The sequence below is a fragment of the Protopterus annectens genome, chromosome 8.part1, assembly GCF_019279795.1.
Source record: "Protopterus annectens isolate FY-2018-M chromosome 8.part1, PAN1.0, whole genome shotgun sequence".
In the NCBI taxonomy this organism is placed as follows: Eukaryota; Metazoa; Chordata; order Ceratodontiformes; family Protopteridae; genus Protopterus; species Protopterus annectens.
In genome coordinates, this window is record NC_056742.1 from 509,730,863 (window position 1) to 509,748,212 (window position 17,350).

Below are 17,350 nucleotides of genomic sequence, written 5' to 3' on the forward strand. Positions count from 1 at the left end.
AGTGAGCAGAAATTGCTGCAGCATGAATCTTAATGGAAGAGAAGGACAAACCTTTGTCCAATAACTCAGTAAGATATTGAAGAGCCACACTCAAATTAGGCTCAGAAATCTCCAAATTCTTTGCTGCACTCCAAAATAAAAATCTCTTCCATTTTTCTGCGTACACTTTCCTTGTACTAGGTCTTCTGGCTTCCATAATCACATTTAAAACTTGTTGAGGAAGTTGAGACCTGCTGTGTTTCAAAACAGAATATGCCAGGCAGTTAGATGAAGAGAGTGAAGCTTGACATTGAGCAGGTGACCGTCCTTCTGAGATAACAGATGTGGAATCAAAGGTAAAGGCCATGGAGGCGTCCTTACCAGACTCCTTAGTAGTGGGTACCAGTGTTGCGAGGCCAATCTGGAGCTATTAAAATCATCCTTGGCTTGTCTTGTCTGACCTTTAGGAGCACCTTTGGAAGAAGAGGCAGAGGTGGAAAGGCATACACATGAAGATTTTTCCAACTGAAAGAAAGAGCATCCACTTTCCAAGCTGTGTGATGAAACCCCTTTGTGCAAAACTTTGGCAGCTGGTGGTTTAGTGGAGAAGCGAACAGATCTATGTCTGGAGTTCCCCATGACACTGTCAATTTCTGAAATACATGAAGATCCAGTTTCCACTCGTGGGGATCCATGATTTGTCTGCTTAACACATCTGCTAAGGAGTTCTGTGCTCGGCAGAAACCTTGCCTGAAGAGTTAGTTGCAAGCTGGCGCAGTCTCCCATAAAATCATTGCTTGCCTGCATAACGGGTAAGAATGTGTTCCCCTTGTTTGTTGATGTACCACATGACAGTTGTGTTGTCTGTTAGAATCAACACCTGCCCTGGAAGAAGTAACTCCTTGAAAGCCATTAATGCAAACTGGACTGCTAACATCTCCTTCATGTTGATATGTAGATGCTGTAGTCTGGCAGGCCACTTGTCTTGTATCCACTTTCCATTTAGATGAGCTCCCCAAGCAATGTCAGAGGCATCTGTCGTTAAAATCTGACTCGCCTCTGGCGGGTCACAGAGAGTCCCTTGTTTAGGTGACATTCCTGAGCCCACCACAAAAATTCTTTTTGAATGCAAGGTATTATTTGAATGACAGTGTCCAAATCCTGGCAGTGCTGTGTCCATACATCTTTGAGATACCATTGCAGCTTCCTCATATGCAGTTTGGCATTGGGAAGCACCAGAATACAAGATGCCATGAACCCTAAGGCTTGAAGGACTGTCCTTGCAGTCAGCCCGGACTGAAGAGATAGTTGATGGAAGTAACTGGAAAGATTCTTTTGTTTGTCCGGGGTTAAAAGGCCATCTGGGCTGCTGTATTCAGTCTCACACCCAGAAAGCACATGTCTTGAGAGGGTACTAGACTGGACTTTATTTCGTTCACAGAATACCCTAGGCATCTTAGCACTGCTATGACATATTCCAAATGCTGTAGAAGGTCTTCCTTTTCTTGAGCCAGAATCAGGCAATCGTCCAAATAAGGATAGATTTGAATTCCTTTTAGCCTGAAGTAAGCTATCACTGGAGCCAGAACCTTTGTGAATACTCTGGGCAGTAGATAAGCCAAAGGGCAATGCAGAGAACTGATAATGAGAATTTCCAGCTCGAAACGCAGATACTTTCTGCAACTTAGTCTTATAGGCACATGAAGGTAAGCTTCCTTGAGATCTAAAGTTACCATCCAGTGATCTTTGCCCAGCAGAGGTAAAAGCTGTTGTAACGTCAACATTTTGAACTTGGGAATGTCCAGATAAGTGTTGAGGATAGATAAATCCAAAATTGGTCTCCACGTGTTCCCCTTCTTTGGTACTAGGAACAGGCGAGAATAAAATCCTAGGCCCCTTTCTGGTACAGGGACTGGCTGAATGGCCCCTATTTGGAGTAACAGAGAAATTTGCTTGTGAGCCTCTTTCCTTTGTGGAGGAGGAGCGTCTGGCATGCCTTTGAAAGGGGCAAGGTATGGAAATAAAACCTGTAACCGTGGTGAATGATATCCAAAACCCATCTGTCTTGGGTAATCAAACTCCAATTTTCTTTGAAAGAGACAGTCTTCCTCCCAAAGGAGCTGCCAGGCGAGAATGTACTGGCAGCTGAAAAGGCAGGTCATTGGGTCTGTTTACGAAAGGACTGACCCCTGCCCTCACCAGAAGTCTGAGCAGGAGAACTCCCTGTTCTAGGCCTAAAAGAACCTTGAGCTCTGCCCCTACCACGTCTAGACCTGCCCCTAGACTGGGAATCATAAGCAGGATATGTCCATCCCTTAGTAGGCCAATTTCTGCTAAACTTTGGAGGCTGCACCTGCAAAAAATCTTTAACAGTCTGCATAGATTTAGCCTTGTCCTCCATTTTCTTTAAAACTGCTTCCACAGGCGAACCAAACAATACATCAGACTGCAAAGGAGCATCCAAAATCCTTGTCTTAACATGCTCAGCTAAATTCTGATCCCACAACCAAGCGTGCCTGCGAAGAACAGAGCCAGTGGCAGCCACCCTCGAGGAGGCCTGCACAGCATCAAAACCACATTGCAAAGAATGCTTACCCACTTGTTCAGACACATGAACTAAATCCAGCAACTCTTTACACTCAATACCTTCCGCCAGAGCATCCACCTTAGATTTCAATTGTGAAAGGAGATAATTTTGATATTTTAACATGTGAAACTGACAATTCAACGCCCTCATGGCTAAAGTGGAAGAAGTATACACTTTCTTTCCCCATCTATCCAAAGCCCTTGCCTCTTTATCAGAGGGAACAGGATTTTTAACAACAGAGGCCTTAACACCCTTAGGCCCCTGAGAAACAATTTCTGGGTCTGCCCTAGGACTCTTAAAAAACTACTTATGAGCTTCAGGCACCCTATAGTACCTATCAGGTTTAACAGGAGCAGGAGGCAAAGAAGCAGGGTTCAGGGAAGCCTCTGCAAAAACATCTTCCACCACATTCAACACAGGAGGTATAGCTAAGGGCCTATGCTGGGGTAAAACAAGAATTCCCTAAGCCTCTTCCTGGAATCAGAGAAATCTTGGCCTTCCCATTTAAAATGCTCCCTCATGGAATGCAGAGTCTCTGAAAATGAAAAATCCTCAGGAGGAGAAGCTGAAGGAGTGGAATCATCCACATCAGAATCAGAATAATGAGGAAACTCCTGCAAGTCTTCAGCCGAAGACTCAGAAGCCTCTGAACACTGTTCAAAACTCTCAAACTCAGGCTCCACCCTAGGCCTCTTATCAGGAGGGCATAGAACCTCTAATCATAGTAATCAAATCCTCTGCCATTTTAAGCATATGTTTCTTAGGCACAGAACCTGAAGTGCTAGGAGAAGCCCCACTGAAGCTAAACTTGGCCTACCCCTCAAAGAAGTCTTGGAAACAGAAGGAGAGGCTCTAACTACCTTAGGAAGAGAGGGAAGAACAGCTACCTGAGAAGCCCCTCAGTCTGGCCTACCTCCTGAGAGGGCACATCCTGTAACAGTAAAGTCTCTGCCTGAGACTCCACAGAAACTCCTGGCAAAACCTCTGGCTCCACTGAGCCTTCTAAAGAACCGGCGTCCGGGACTGCGGTTCTTCAACCCTAGACTTCGCTGCTTTGTCCTTGCGCTTTTGGAAGCGGGCGTCGGAGCACCCGACGGCATTTTATAATTACAACGTTTCCCAAACACTAACCTGGCACAGTCTAACCTTCTCTTAATAGTGCGTTTGTTAAATCTAGCACAAGAGCGGCATCCAACAACGTCGTGCTCAGGCCCTAAACAAGGTATACACAAAGTATGGTAATCCCTATGAGGTATCTGTTTCCCACAAGAAATACAGTTATTCACTTTTCTGACATCCGGTTAAATACTGAGGCAAGAAAAAACAAAATGTTCCCCAACGAGTGCCAGCCAACTTTGATTCGGTCTGAAACTCCGACTTCAGAAAATTTCAGAACGCCAACCTGCACTCGCAAAACTGCTTCTGCATCGGACCATGCGGCAAAAAAGACTGAGGATATGACGTCGGTCATGCGCATTAGTACCCTGACGTCCTGACATCAGTCTAATGCGCCTTGACCGACGTCAGCCATATACTTTGGTATTCGGGCCGACTGGACAGCGGACTACCCAATGGTTAGGACTGCAGCAATGTGGAATGAAGAACATCTCAGACTGGGGATGTATGCACCTCTTAGGTCACGCAGAACTCAGACTGGGGATGTATGCACCTCCTAGATCACCCAGAACTCAGAATGGGGATGTATGCACCTCCTAGGTCACCCAGAATTCAGACTGGGGATGTATGCACCTCCTAGGTCACCCAGAACTCAGACTGGGGATGTATGCACCTCCTAGGTCACCCAGAACTCAGATTGGGGATGTATGCACCTCCTAGGTCACTTAGAACTCAGACTGGGGATGTATGCACCTCCTAGGTCACCCAGAACTCAGAATGGGGATGTATGCAGCTCCTAGGTCACCCAGAACTCAGACTTGGGATGTACGCACCTCCTAGGTCACCCAGAACTCAGACTGGGAATGTATGCACCTCCTAGGTCACCCAGAACTCAGACTGGGGATGTATACACTTCCTAGGTCACCCAGAACTCAGACTGTGGATGTATGCACCTCCTAGGTCACCCAGAACTCAGACTGGGGATGTATGCACCTCCTAGGTCACCCAGAACTCAGATTGGGGATGTATGCACCTCCTAGGTCACTCAGAACTCAGACTGGGGATGTATGCACCTCCTAGGTCACCCAGAACTCAGACTGGGGATGTATGCACCTCCTAGGTCACCCAGAACTCAGACTGGGGATGTATGCACCTCCTAGGTCACCCAGAACTCAGACTGGGGATGTATGCACCTCCTAGGTCACCCAGAACTCAGACTTGGGATGTATTCACCTCCTAGGTCACCCAGAACTCAGACTGGGAATGTATGCACCTCCTAGGTCACCCAGAACTCAGACTGGGGATGTATGCACCTCCTAGGTCACACAGAACTCAGACTGGGGATGTATGCACCTCCTAGGTCACCCAGAACTCAGACTGGGGATGTATGCACCTCCTAGGTCACCCAGAACTCAGACTGGGGATGTATGCACTTCCTAGGTCACACAGAACTCAGACTGGGGATGTATGCACCTCCTAGGTCACCCAGAACTCAGACTGGGGATGTATGCACAAGGTATTGCTCCAGTCTGTTAAGGTGACATAAAAAAATCCAAATCCTCAAGGAGCAGCAGCAGAGAAAAGATGCCTTTAAGCTTTCCAAATAACATCCCCAAGGCTACCTCCATTAGAAGAAGCACAAGAATGTCTGCAGCACTAAGTAATGGGTAGGAAATGAGCAGAGAGTACTAAAGTCCACATCTGCCATCCAAGAGACATCAACCTAACAGGAGCTGGCAGAAGGACTAGAATCTTCTTCCAACCCCTAATAGCAGCTGGTGAAGAAAAGGAATCACGCCTTCTTTTTGCATCAAAATCAAAACAGAAAAGAGGCATGTATAAATCGGGGCATGAGCACATGACAGGTAACTATAACGTGTTGGGAAGATGAGACCCCATGAACAAGAACACATGTCACAGGCAGGACGTGGTGAAAAGGGATCCAACATGGGCTTGGCACAAGCATTCTGCGGAGATTCCTACAAATGAACTCCCATAGTTGAAAGGTGATGGACGAGCCCAAGCTGCCAAGTCTAGCACTAGCTCAATTAGTGAGCTTGTCTTAACGAGGGCTGCTCAATCCAAATGGACTGTCCAATTCACAAATAACAAGGCAAATGTTGTTAAATGGATGACTGAAAAGGCTACTCCTTACAATTAGGCCAAAAATGCACACAGCCTTGAAACTCTGAACTGGGGGAAGGATGGTGCTAACAATCCTAGGATGTACCTCTGCTCCTGGGTGGGAGCTGTGCATACAGGTCCATCTTTCTCCAAGTCTCATCCATTTCTCTGAACTGGGGACCCGGGAAGGGAAGGAGTCTGTACTGCTCAGTGATGATACCAGCCCTTGAGTAGTCAGTGAAGGCATGAGGCTTATGGCACCAAAGTAATAAGCTGCTTTCCAGATGAAGAAAGACTTCTCACTAGCAGTCCCACGAGGAGCTGCGTTTTACTACTTCAATAGCAAAACGACAAAAGATAAATCCTACTGATGACAGTAAAGCACTGAGATTATCTGAGCTGCTCAAGCAGCAAAAAAAGAACTCCCTGCCATACCGTTAAATCCTCAACACTGCAGTTCAACATGTGGCGAATATGTACTCATAACAGCTGACTGCAAGGAAGCCTTTTGTGGTAAGGAATTGTTGGGATTAACTCTTCTGATGTTTCCAGCTGATCACATTTTGAATTTTTTTTCTCATTTCATATTCAAGGCATGCATGCTTTTATATCCCAAGGGTATACAATCATGAGAGTTCCCAAACCGAGGATGGTAGCCGGGAGATCCGTGATGGGCCCCATCATGAGCTAGTTATTTAAGGAGAGGAATGTATGGAGATCTTTCTCTTGAAAGGCCTCCAACATAATTGAAAGCAACTTTGTAAATACTCTGGATGCAGTGGACAGAGTGAATGGCAACACCCTATAATGGAAATGGTGTAGTCTAAAGTGCACCAACAAAAGCTCCTATGAAAACTTCAGAAAAAGATTGCCAAAAGGCATCCATCATGTTCACAGGCTTCTGCTATGAAAGACTGAAATGTGATCTCGTGCACATAAAGTGCTCACTCCTACAACCTCAAAACGTATCCATTACAAAGTAAAGGACCAAGCTTTGTTTTGCAAGGTGGAGATGCAATCCCCTCTCCCCCACACCCATGCGCTTGGGTGGAGGCCCCCAAACTCACACATATCAACTCTAAGTTTGAAAAAGAGAAAAAAAAATTCTCCCACATCAGCATGTTAGTCTTGGGTAATCAACAGTTTCATTCTAACTTGTATGGTCAAGTGATTTCTGACATTTCATACATCGGGGAAACAAGGGTAAACCTGTTTGCAGATACCATACCAATATTCATCAGCAGCAGCAGGGACATAACTCCATGGAGAGTCACTATTTAGATTTCACTTACTGGACCAAAGCTGCTGAGGCCCAGACCATAACAAAAATAGATTCAGAACAAAAAGTAAGAACTCTCATGTTACTGTCAGAAGTAAGAACAGTCTTTACTGCCACTATGAGAAACAAAGTCTGGTCTTGTCCTAAGAGTTCTGTGGAGGTGGCATGGTCCCGGACTGGAGCTCTACCTGGGGAAAGGACCTAACACTTTTAAAATAGGGAGATCTGTAACAACATACAGAAACCAATAGCCAACTAGGGAAACCTAGGACAACCAACTCCCATGACAGCCAAGCATAAAAAATATGTCTGCTTAGGTTCATAGCTTGTTAGTAAGCTAAAGACCACTAGGGCCCTTACAAGCCTAGCCGCACAGCCTAAACAATTCGGGTACCTAGTATCATGGAGGGGGCATGTTAATATAGGTAACTAGCTAAGGATTTGTAAGGGGGGGGGGCAGTTAGGCTAACACTTTTATTACTGATGGCCTCTGTCCATAACGGACATGGTGGTCAGACCAGGGGTACATTTACAGTTTCCCATCCAATTGTCAAGGTTTTGTTTGAATAGGGTCAAGGATGAACTCTGTTTTACTTCAATGGAGAGCCTATTCCATAGTGTAGGGATACTCTGAGACACATCTGTCTCTCCAGCATGTTCTGTTTATGCCACAAGCAAAGTTAAGATCCCTGGATCTAGTGTTTCTGGCGCTGTTTGATTTGCACATGTGCAAAAAATCAATCAGGGCTGGATCTGAGAAAGCCCTGTAAGCCAAAGATCCCCCCCAGTAGCCTGTACAAGACTGAATACAGAGCTAGAGCTTTTCGGTGATCAGTATAAGGGAGGGTATTCATGCCCTGAATTCTCCTGGTGAGAAACCTTTGTGGGTGCTCTAATTGCTGCAAGTGTCTAGTTAAATGGTCTCTGGTCTCTCAACTTTTATTTTTTAATTACCCCTTTTCCCTGCTCCTTTACCTAACTATCCAATTCATATTACTTCTCCGTCTTTGAATGATGTATACACCACTTGTCCTCTCCTCCTTTTACCTAACTATCCAATTCATATTACTTCTCCTTCTTTGAATGATGTATACACCACTTGTCCTCTCCTCCCTACCTGAGACTTGCACATACCTTCTACTGTGTGATGAATAATCAGTAGAGTCTCTATTAAACTTGCTATAATTTGAAATGTATTTTTATTTACTCCTTTAGACTATTCTACTCTCTATGATAGCTATGTATGTTTATAAATTGTTAACTGTTGTAGTTCAATAATGTATCATGAATAATCTTTTTAAGACTAATACTAAATTATTCTGTAATCCTTCTTATGCCTATACATTGTTAACTTTCGCACCGTTCATGCTTGGAGCTTTTCTCCCCAGGCCTCTACTGAAAATGGACATATATCCAGCTAGACTAGCCCGGTTAACAAATGTAAAATAAATAAATAAATGCCATCAGGGCACTGTATTCCAGGACAGGTCTGATAAGGGCTGAGTAGAATGGTACTGTAACTTCTTTGGTCTTGGATGCCACACCCTCATACCCATACCTATATGCTGGGTGGCGCAGAATGACTTTCTTATTATCTTATCTACATGTTGGTCAAAGGCCAGATTGCTGTCTGTATATGTCCCCAGATACCTTCCCACCGGGCCAACTCTTAGGGGTGATTATTGATGGAATAATTAACTTGCATTGACAGTTTCCCCAAGGGCATTATAATGTATTTTTTGGCATTAATTTTTAGGCCATGACTTTGGCACCAGTCATTTCTTTGTGTTAAACCCATTTGCAAGATGTTTTGGTCTGGGGGAATCTATAATAGCTCCCAACTTACAGTCATCTGCAAACTTTGTGAGCCAGAGGCAACATTAGCCTTGACATCAGAGAAGTACAAGCCAAAAAAAGAGCGAGAGCAGCATGGATCCCTTGGGTACTCTACTGGTAATCGGTCTCTTGGTGGAGGTGGTCTTGCCGATCCTGACTTCTTGGGGCCTGCCTGTGACCCAACCAGCATTCCAGCGAGTTATGTAAGGGTTTATGACTAGCTCAGAGAGATGGCCTGGTACAGTCTCTCTCTACTAGAAGAAAGCAGGGGAAGTTTAGAAAATTCAAAATTTCAATAAGGACAATTATGAGGCATCACAAATAACAGTATTAAATTCTACAAGTTACCTAATAATGCCTGAATGCTCAGAATTAACCTGAGTCATGACTTGGAAAAATAAGTTTTCAATTGTTTTGGGAAAGAGAAATTAAGATCTTGGCACCAACTAGAACTACAACTATCTGTTTCACCAGGAATTAAATTTTAAGAGTACTCAGTTTACGTCTAGCTGATATGATATCCAGTGATTATTTTTCTCTCTCTACTTTTGCCTTTATTTTTAAATTAAGCTGTGAATGGCCTTAGTTATGAGAATCTTTTTCACAGATACCCAAGTAACCAATGAGAAACTGCAGAGTTAAAGACCATTACTCCCACTAAGAAAAGTAAGTCACACCTTTGTGGTGAGGAACCAGGTATAAGCTGTAAATGAAGCCATGGGAGCATCTAATCAGAAACACCGTACTGATGACCTAGAGTGTGAAAGACGGTTATTTAGAACATCTGAATGCTATTTGAGTGAGGGTGGTAGGGCATGAACTCATGCTCTTCTGACTGCACACACAAGATGATTGGTGTGAGATTAGAACCCCCTACTTATCCAATTACACAACTTAGAGAACACAGGACTTAATACTCACTCCACCACAGTGAAATAAAGCAACTCAAATTCAAGAAAGATGTAATCCGTAAACTACTCACACAGAGAAGCAACTGCAAAAATGCAAGAAAAGAGTAGTATAATCTGCAAATTACATTAAGTGCAGAGTGCTTTTCAAACATGGGCACTGGAAATACCAAAATAATTGGAATGGTGCTGTGTATGACTGACGTTTCTTGGAGAAGCACACTGTCCATCCCTAATGAGCTGGGTAATACTTTATACTCTGTTCACAGGGAATTCTTTCACACAACATATTTCCAGTGCTTCTGAACTGCCTGATATTGTTAAATCCTTATCACAGGAAAGGTTCTTCAGGAAGAAGCATGTCCATCATTAATGAGCTACGGTTTTATACTACATTTAAAAACAGCTGCCGTGGTTCCACTATCTCCACTGGTGCACTTCTACTAGGCTCTTTGCATGATGCGTCTTAATGTTCATTAACTTTAGGCTCACTCATCAGGGCCACACCACATAACATTATAAAGTGCACCTTTTAAACAATGGCAGTTCACAAAGATGTCTGCAGTGATCTGGAACTGAGAATCTCCTTGCAGGAATTTTCCCTGTCACAGACTCTTACCTGGCAGTCATGTACGATGGTTACAACAACAGTGTTTTCAGAGACTGCTCCCATCGATACCATCATGGCATATTCCATATCCGCAAAGCCTTCTCCTTTACCAATGCGCCAACCTATATGGCACAAAAACAGTTTATTGTAGGAAGCCTATGATTTACAACACATGAAAAATGATAAAATCAGTTTACATTTAATAAATGTGTAGGTTAATAATCTTCACATGTATTCTGTGTGACTATATATCAGAAAGCTGATCATTAAATAATCATCTTAATTCCAAAATACAGTAAACATGGGATGTATTTGTACAGATCAACAGAAGGAACACAGTTCTGATTTACAAACTTGAATATACACTGCCTTTCTGTCTGGCTGTTACCTCATAAAAGTATGCATCCGTACAAAAACTACTCCATAATTTTGCATATTCATTACTTTAATCATACCTACTCCTTCAGTCAAAAAAGAAGTTATGTACCAACCATACTGGACATGAACTACATGAAAAGAGACATGGAAGAGCTCCCCGATCTTGTAGCCCAGGCAGGTATGACCCTAGCCCTGAATAGCATCCTGCCATCGCCCAGAATTATACCGCTGTACAAGGATAAAATGATTGATTTCAACAACTGGCTAAGCCTCTGGTGTCATTCTAAGGGGATCCAGTATATGTGCGCCTGGGACGACATGGTCGACAGACCACGATGCTTTGCCAAAGATGGCCTGCACCTGTCGCCCCTGGGATTCCGGATACTGGCTAAGGGTCTTGCCGCCCCTATAGTGCCTTTTTAAGGCAAGATTCAAATGACAAATTCACCAAAGTAACAGGAACAGGCAAGCAAAAACTGAGGGCAATGCTACTCAATGCTAGAAGTCTAAATCTCAAAATGCACTCACTTGAGGCACTCCTTAAAATTGAGAAAAATCGATATCTGTGCAGTGACTGAGACCTGGTTCAAGGCTCTAGAGAGCACCCCTGCATTACCAGGCTGGAGGTGTGTCCATATTCATTAAGGATATCCACACCTCCAGGCTAGTTGCGCAGCATAATGCATCCGAGGTTATCCAAGTGTAACTAACTCTGGGCAAAACTGCAATCCAAATTGTAGCTTGCTACAGATCCCCCACCATGCCTCAGGATTCCCACTCCTCATTTCTTGATATACTGGAAAATATTAGGGTTCAACCAAACACCCTAATAATGGGCGGATTTCAACTACCCCACCATTTACTGGGAATACATAACTTCTTTATCTGAAGTAGTTTACTTCATTTGCTCTTCAACCTGTGAGACAGGGTCCCCAGCTACTAAACACCTGTGTGGCCCTCATGGAAGGATATTCTGGAGCACTGCAGAGCCAAAGGATGCTCTCCCTCTACATATCATGTCCAGCTTATAGTAAGAAATGAAGGTATGTGAAGAGGACCAAGTAGCCGCAGAACAAACATCATCCAAAGACACCCTGGACCAAAAAGCTGCCGAAGTAGCCATGGATCTAGTAGAATGTGCTTTTACTTGACCCAGAGGTGACATACCCTTGTCTTTGTATACCTGAAGGATACAATGAGAGAGCCATCGAGCCAAAGTTACCTTGGAGATTGGTTTCCCCAGGAAGGTTTAAAGTAAGACACAAATAACTGGTCAGACTTGCGAAAGGTCTGAGTTCTGTGCAAGTAAAATCTCAGTTGTCTATATACATCTAACAAGTGCAATTTATATTTACCCTTGTTGTGAAAGTTTGGAAAGACCGGTAAATTAATCGTCTGGTTGATATTAGTCTCAGAAGCCATCTTGGGAAGGAAGGATGGATTGATATGAAGTAACACCCTGTCCTTATGGAAAACCATATATGGAGCTTTGATAGACAATGGTTGAAGTTCTGAAACCCTCCTAGCGGAAGTGATAGCTACTAGGAAGGCCGTTTTCCAGGATAAAAATTTTAGGTCCATTGACACAGCCACCTTAAAGGGTGGAGCAACCAGAGCCTGTAAAACCAAAGTCAGGTCCTAAGGAGAGGTAGGATCCTTCAATGGGGGTCTTAAAAGGAATGTACCCTTAATAAAGATTTTACAAAGTTTAGAGGATGCTAAAGAAACCATGTTCCCTCCAATATGAAAGTTGGAAATGAAAGCCAATTGAACTTTCACTGTAGAATAGCTAGCACCTTGAAGAAATATATATGCCAAGAATTCCAACACTGCTGGGACGGGAGCTGTGAAAGTATCCAGATCCCTTTGAGAAGCCTGGGTCTATATTCTATGCTCGAAGTCTGAAACCTTCGAATCTCATATGATCGACTCCATAAGAGTGAAGTTTTCAAACATCGAACATAAAATATAAACAAAATAAAAATAACCTACCTGAATGCTCTGTGCAGGGGTTTAGGCCTTCCCACACCCCCCGCTACTGAAATATACCAACTCTGACATCGCACTACACTGAAGTGAAGGGAAATATTCCCTATGGCGATCTCTGTTGTAACGCTCGATGTTTGAAAACTTCGCTCATATGATGTTGATCACACGAGATTCGAAGTTTTCAAACTTCAAACTTACAATATAGACCCGAGTAACCCAGATGGAAAAACGCTTCCATTTACTGTGGTAAAGCTTCTTGGTAGGTGATTTGTGAGCTGCCACCAGAATAGTCTTGACCAGAGAAGATAAACCGGGAGTCCTAGCTATCATAAGAACTGGAGTAACCAAGCAGTGAGCGTTAGACTGTCCAGGTTTGGATGCGTAACCCCCAAGGGGTGAGAGATGAGATCGGGAATTGGATTTAAGATCCATGGAGGAGCTAGAAGATGAGACTAGAGGAAGGGAAACCATACTTGGCAAGGCCAGAACGGGGAAATGAGGATCACTATATTCCCCAGCCTGCGAGCCTTCGAGCCTTCTGGAGGAATTTTGAAATAAGAGGTAACGAGGGTAAGCATAGAGAAGACCCGGAGGCCAAACATGAACTAGAGCATCTCTGGGGGACTCCCCCTGCAGGGCTTCCCAGCGAAGAACTCGCTGCATTATGCACTGGAAGGAGATGCAAAGAGACCGTAGCAAGGCCAACCCCACTCAAGGAAGATCTGCTCCGCTACTTGAAGGATTTAGAGACCACTAATAAGGCATCAGAATAGTCCTGCTCAGTTTGTCCACCAGTATGTTGGACCGTCATAGAATATGCATTGCTACCAGAAACTGGCTACTGGAGATCGCCCATTCCCACACTCTCATGGCTTCATGACAAAGGGGATACGATCTGATTCCTCCCTGCTTGTTGATGTACCAGACTACTGACATGCTGTTCGACTTGTATTGTCAGGCTCTGGATTGCATTGCATAAGTGGAAATTCCTTAAGATTCCAAGAGCAGGATAGGTTATTTGTTACATTTATTTCACTGAACGGCACTTCTGAAATGCTTATAATTGTGCTATACAGTTGATCTACTACATTTTTGCACTGTTATAAAGCTTGTTTTTATTGTTTCACTGCATTTATGTACTGTTTTATACTGTTTTAACATTACTTAACTGTAAACTGCTTTTTCATACTGAGAGTTGTATTTTCTGTTTGTGAGTGCTCTATCCGAGCTTTTTTGTGCATTTTTGACTGTTTATAGTTAAAGCATTCTCGAGTATGCTCCTTGATCTGTTTAAAACTCTCATTTAGTGGCTACAGCTAGGAATTGTAATAGTGTGCATTAATATAATTGCATTTTTTATTTAAATTACTAAATTGTAAACTGCTTTTTCATACTGAGACTTGTATTTTCTCTTTGTGGGTGTTCTTTCTATGCTTTTAAAGTGAGTTTTTTGTGTTCTGCTCAGGTGGCATAATCTTGATATTGGCCTGTTGTCTAGGCTGGTAGTTTTGTTTGAGTTTCCTGTGTTTCTGGCAGCCATTTTCTGCTGATTGTCTTCATTATTATTGAGAGTAACAAGGCCTCCTGACCTTCTGTAGTACGACTGATTGGGTAATAGCAGGGGTTGAGTAGTAATCTGATCTTCCAACTCTTCCATTCTTACTGCTATATAAACCCTGTGTCTTATAAAGGTTCTGCTTGTATTGTCAGGCTCTGGATTGCATTGCATAAGTGGAAATTCCTTAAGATTCCACGAGCAGGATAAGTTATTTCTTACACTTATTTCACTGAACTGCACTTCTGAAACGCTTATACATTTCAGTGCTAACTTTACCCCCCTTTCACCCCCTAAATGGCCCATCTTTATACCGGAAGAATGCAAAGTTCCTGTAATCACGGCTGCACAGGTAAAAACCTCACTCTCCAAAGCCAAGAACACAGCATCCATGGGACCTGACAACATCCCAGGCTGTCTTCTACATGAACTACAGAATGAACTGGCACCCCACCTAAGTATCATGTTCAATCATAGCCTCACCTCAGGCTTTGTGCCCATTGAATGGTGCACCGTGACAGTTATCCCACTCCACAAGGGGGGGAGGGGCACAACAGACCCCGGGAACTACCGCCCCATTAGCCTGACGAGCCTCGTCTGCAAGGCCATGGAACATATCATCATGGAACTCAAACAGAGACATTGGAGATCTCCAAACTCTGGACCCCACACAGTTTGGGTTTGTAAAAGGCAGATCATGTCTCCTAAACCTGATAGACTTCTTTGAAGTAGTCACCAAAGCCATAGATGAGGGTAAGGTGGTTCACACAGCCAATCTAGATCTCGCCAAGGCGTTCAACACCATTCCCCACTCTGGAATTATAGATTGTTGTTGTGTCTTTCGGCTTTTCCCGGTCAGGGGTCGCCACAACGGAACTCCGGTACGCTAATGATTGGCAGTTGATTTTTACGTGCTGAGTTGCCGGCCCTAATGCACATCCTTCAACGAAGGTACGCCCATTCACACACGTCTCCACAGAAGACGCTCTAGCTGAGAATCGAAGAGGACAACGTCTTGCTGTGAGGCGACAACACTACCGCAGCACCACCACCGCAAACTAAGTATAAATCCCTATGTCACAAGATGGGTTGCAAACTGGCTTACTGACAGAACCCACACCGTGAAAGTAGCAGACTCCAAATCAGACTTCAGACCAGTGACAAGTGGAGTACCACAGGGTTCAGTCCTGGGTCCTCTCCTGTTTGGTATCTACTTCTCTGAAGTACAGGCTAACACAGAAGGTCTTTGGCTAACTAAATTCGCAGATGACTGCAAACTAGGAGCCATAATCGAAACTCCTAACGATGTGGACATTCTACAAAAGGGCCTCACTGAGACAGATGCCTGGTGTCAAAGACATGGTCTCAAGCTCAATGCCAAAAAGTGCATTGTCATCCCCTTTGGTAAAAACTCTGTACCCATGAACTACCACATAGGCGGTAGTCTACTTAACACCGAAAGTGTGATAAGAGACTTTGGGACACAGGTGGACAGTAGTCTCTCCTTTGATAATCACATTGCCACAGTGGTCAGGAAATCCTTCTACGTGGCACACCTCATCACAAAAGGGTTCTCATCCAGAAAAAAAGAGGTCATTGTTCCCCTCTACTCATCGCTCATTAGACCCATTATAGAGTACAATGCCCCTTTTGGTATGTACCTCACAAGACATCTACAACAACTGGAAAGGCTTCAAAAATACCTCACAAAGAGGATTACTGGCCTCAAACAGATGCCTTACACAGACCGTCTCAAAAAACTCCAGCTTTACTCTGTCACATATCGCTTACTCAGAGACGATCTCTGCCTAACATACAAAGCTATGTCAAACTCAGAACTGTTGGACATGCGCCACTTAAAGAAATCTCAATCCCTCCGAGCTACACGCTCTAGGGACCTAAATCTTGTCACCACAATAAACAGAACATGCTGGAGGGATAGATTCCTGTCCCAGAGACTTCCCATACTCTGGAACAGACTATCTATCTATGTCAAACAGAGCTCCTCATTAACACTCTTCAAGAAAAATCTTGATGATTGGATAGGTAATAGGAAATTCACCCCGGGGATCACTTCTGTGGTTCTGCTTGACAGGGGCACTGGAAAATAATTTTCTTGGGTGGCGAAAGCCAGGGTACCTTTTTGGCTAGGCTTGTATAGGCCCTAGGGCCAATAGCCTAGTACCTACCTGTGAATCTATGACTGTATTGCAACAGTTTCCACAGGGAGAAAGTCATGAAGGGCCTGCAACGCTAAAAGGACCACCCTAATCTCTAGGACACTGATATGCAACTCGGTCTCGTTTAGGGACCATGTGCCTTTGACTGTCCTTCCAAGCAATGCTCCACTCCCACCCTAGTTGGGAGGAGTCCGTGGTCACAGTGGCTTGGGGAGGGGCTGCAATAAATGGACGTCCCTCGGCCAGTTCCGAGGAGTGCATCCACCAGAGGAGGGACTCCCTGCCAGCCCTGCTGATGCATATTGGATGCGTCAACGGCAGATCTAACCATGACCACTGGACCGCTAATGTCCACTGTAGAACTCGCATATGAAGTGAGCACAGGGAAGAAGGGTAATTGTGGCTGCCATGGAACCTAGAGCCCATAGTACTGTCTCTGCTGATGGGAGGTGTGACTGAATGATCAGGGACACATGGAGTCGTAAGCTCCAAATTCTCTTCAGGGTTAGAAAAATCTTCATTTGCAGAGTGTCTATCCTTGCTCCAATGTACCCTAGAATCTGGACTGGGATCAGAGAAGATTTTGCTGTGTTGATAGTGATTCCCAGGTGGCCTGACAGCTTCAAAAAGTAGTCTCTGGCTTGACGCTTGGTGGGAGCAACTAAGAGCCAATCATCCAGGTATGGGAAGACCTGTATCCCATGAAGCCTCAGGTGAGCCGCTACAACTGCCATGAACTTGGTAAACACCCTGGGGGCTGTGGTGAGACCGAAGGGTAGGGCTGGAAACTGATAATGATTGGCCCCTAG

At 44.2% G+C, this 17,350-nt stretch overlaps 1 protein-coding gene across 3 annotated transcripts in view; it reads right to left on the bottom strand.

Annotated features, from left to right (window-relative positions):
* The window catches only part of MTHFSD (methenyltetrahydrofolate synthetase domain containing), a 601,324-nt gene that overhangs the window by 184,392 nt on the left and 399,582 nt on the right, over positions 1–17,350 (bottom strand). For all 3 annotated transcript variants that reach the window (XM_044082038.1, XM_044082037.1, XM_044082036.1), the window contains exon 6: positions 10,449–10,561. In XM_044082038.1, coding sequence (XP_043937973.1) covers positions 10,449–10,561 — 113 coding nt within the window. The remainder of the gene's footprint in view (positions 1–10,448; positions 10,562–17,350) is intronic.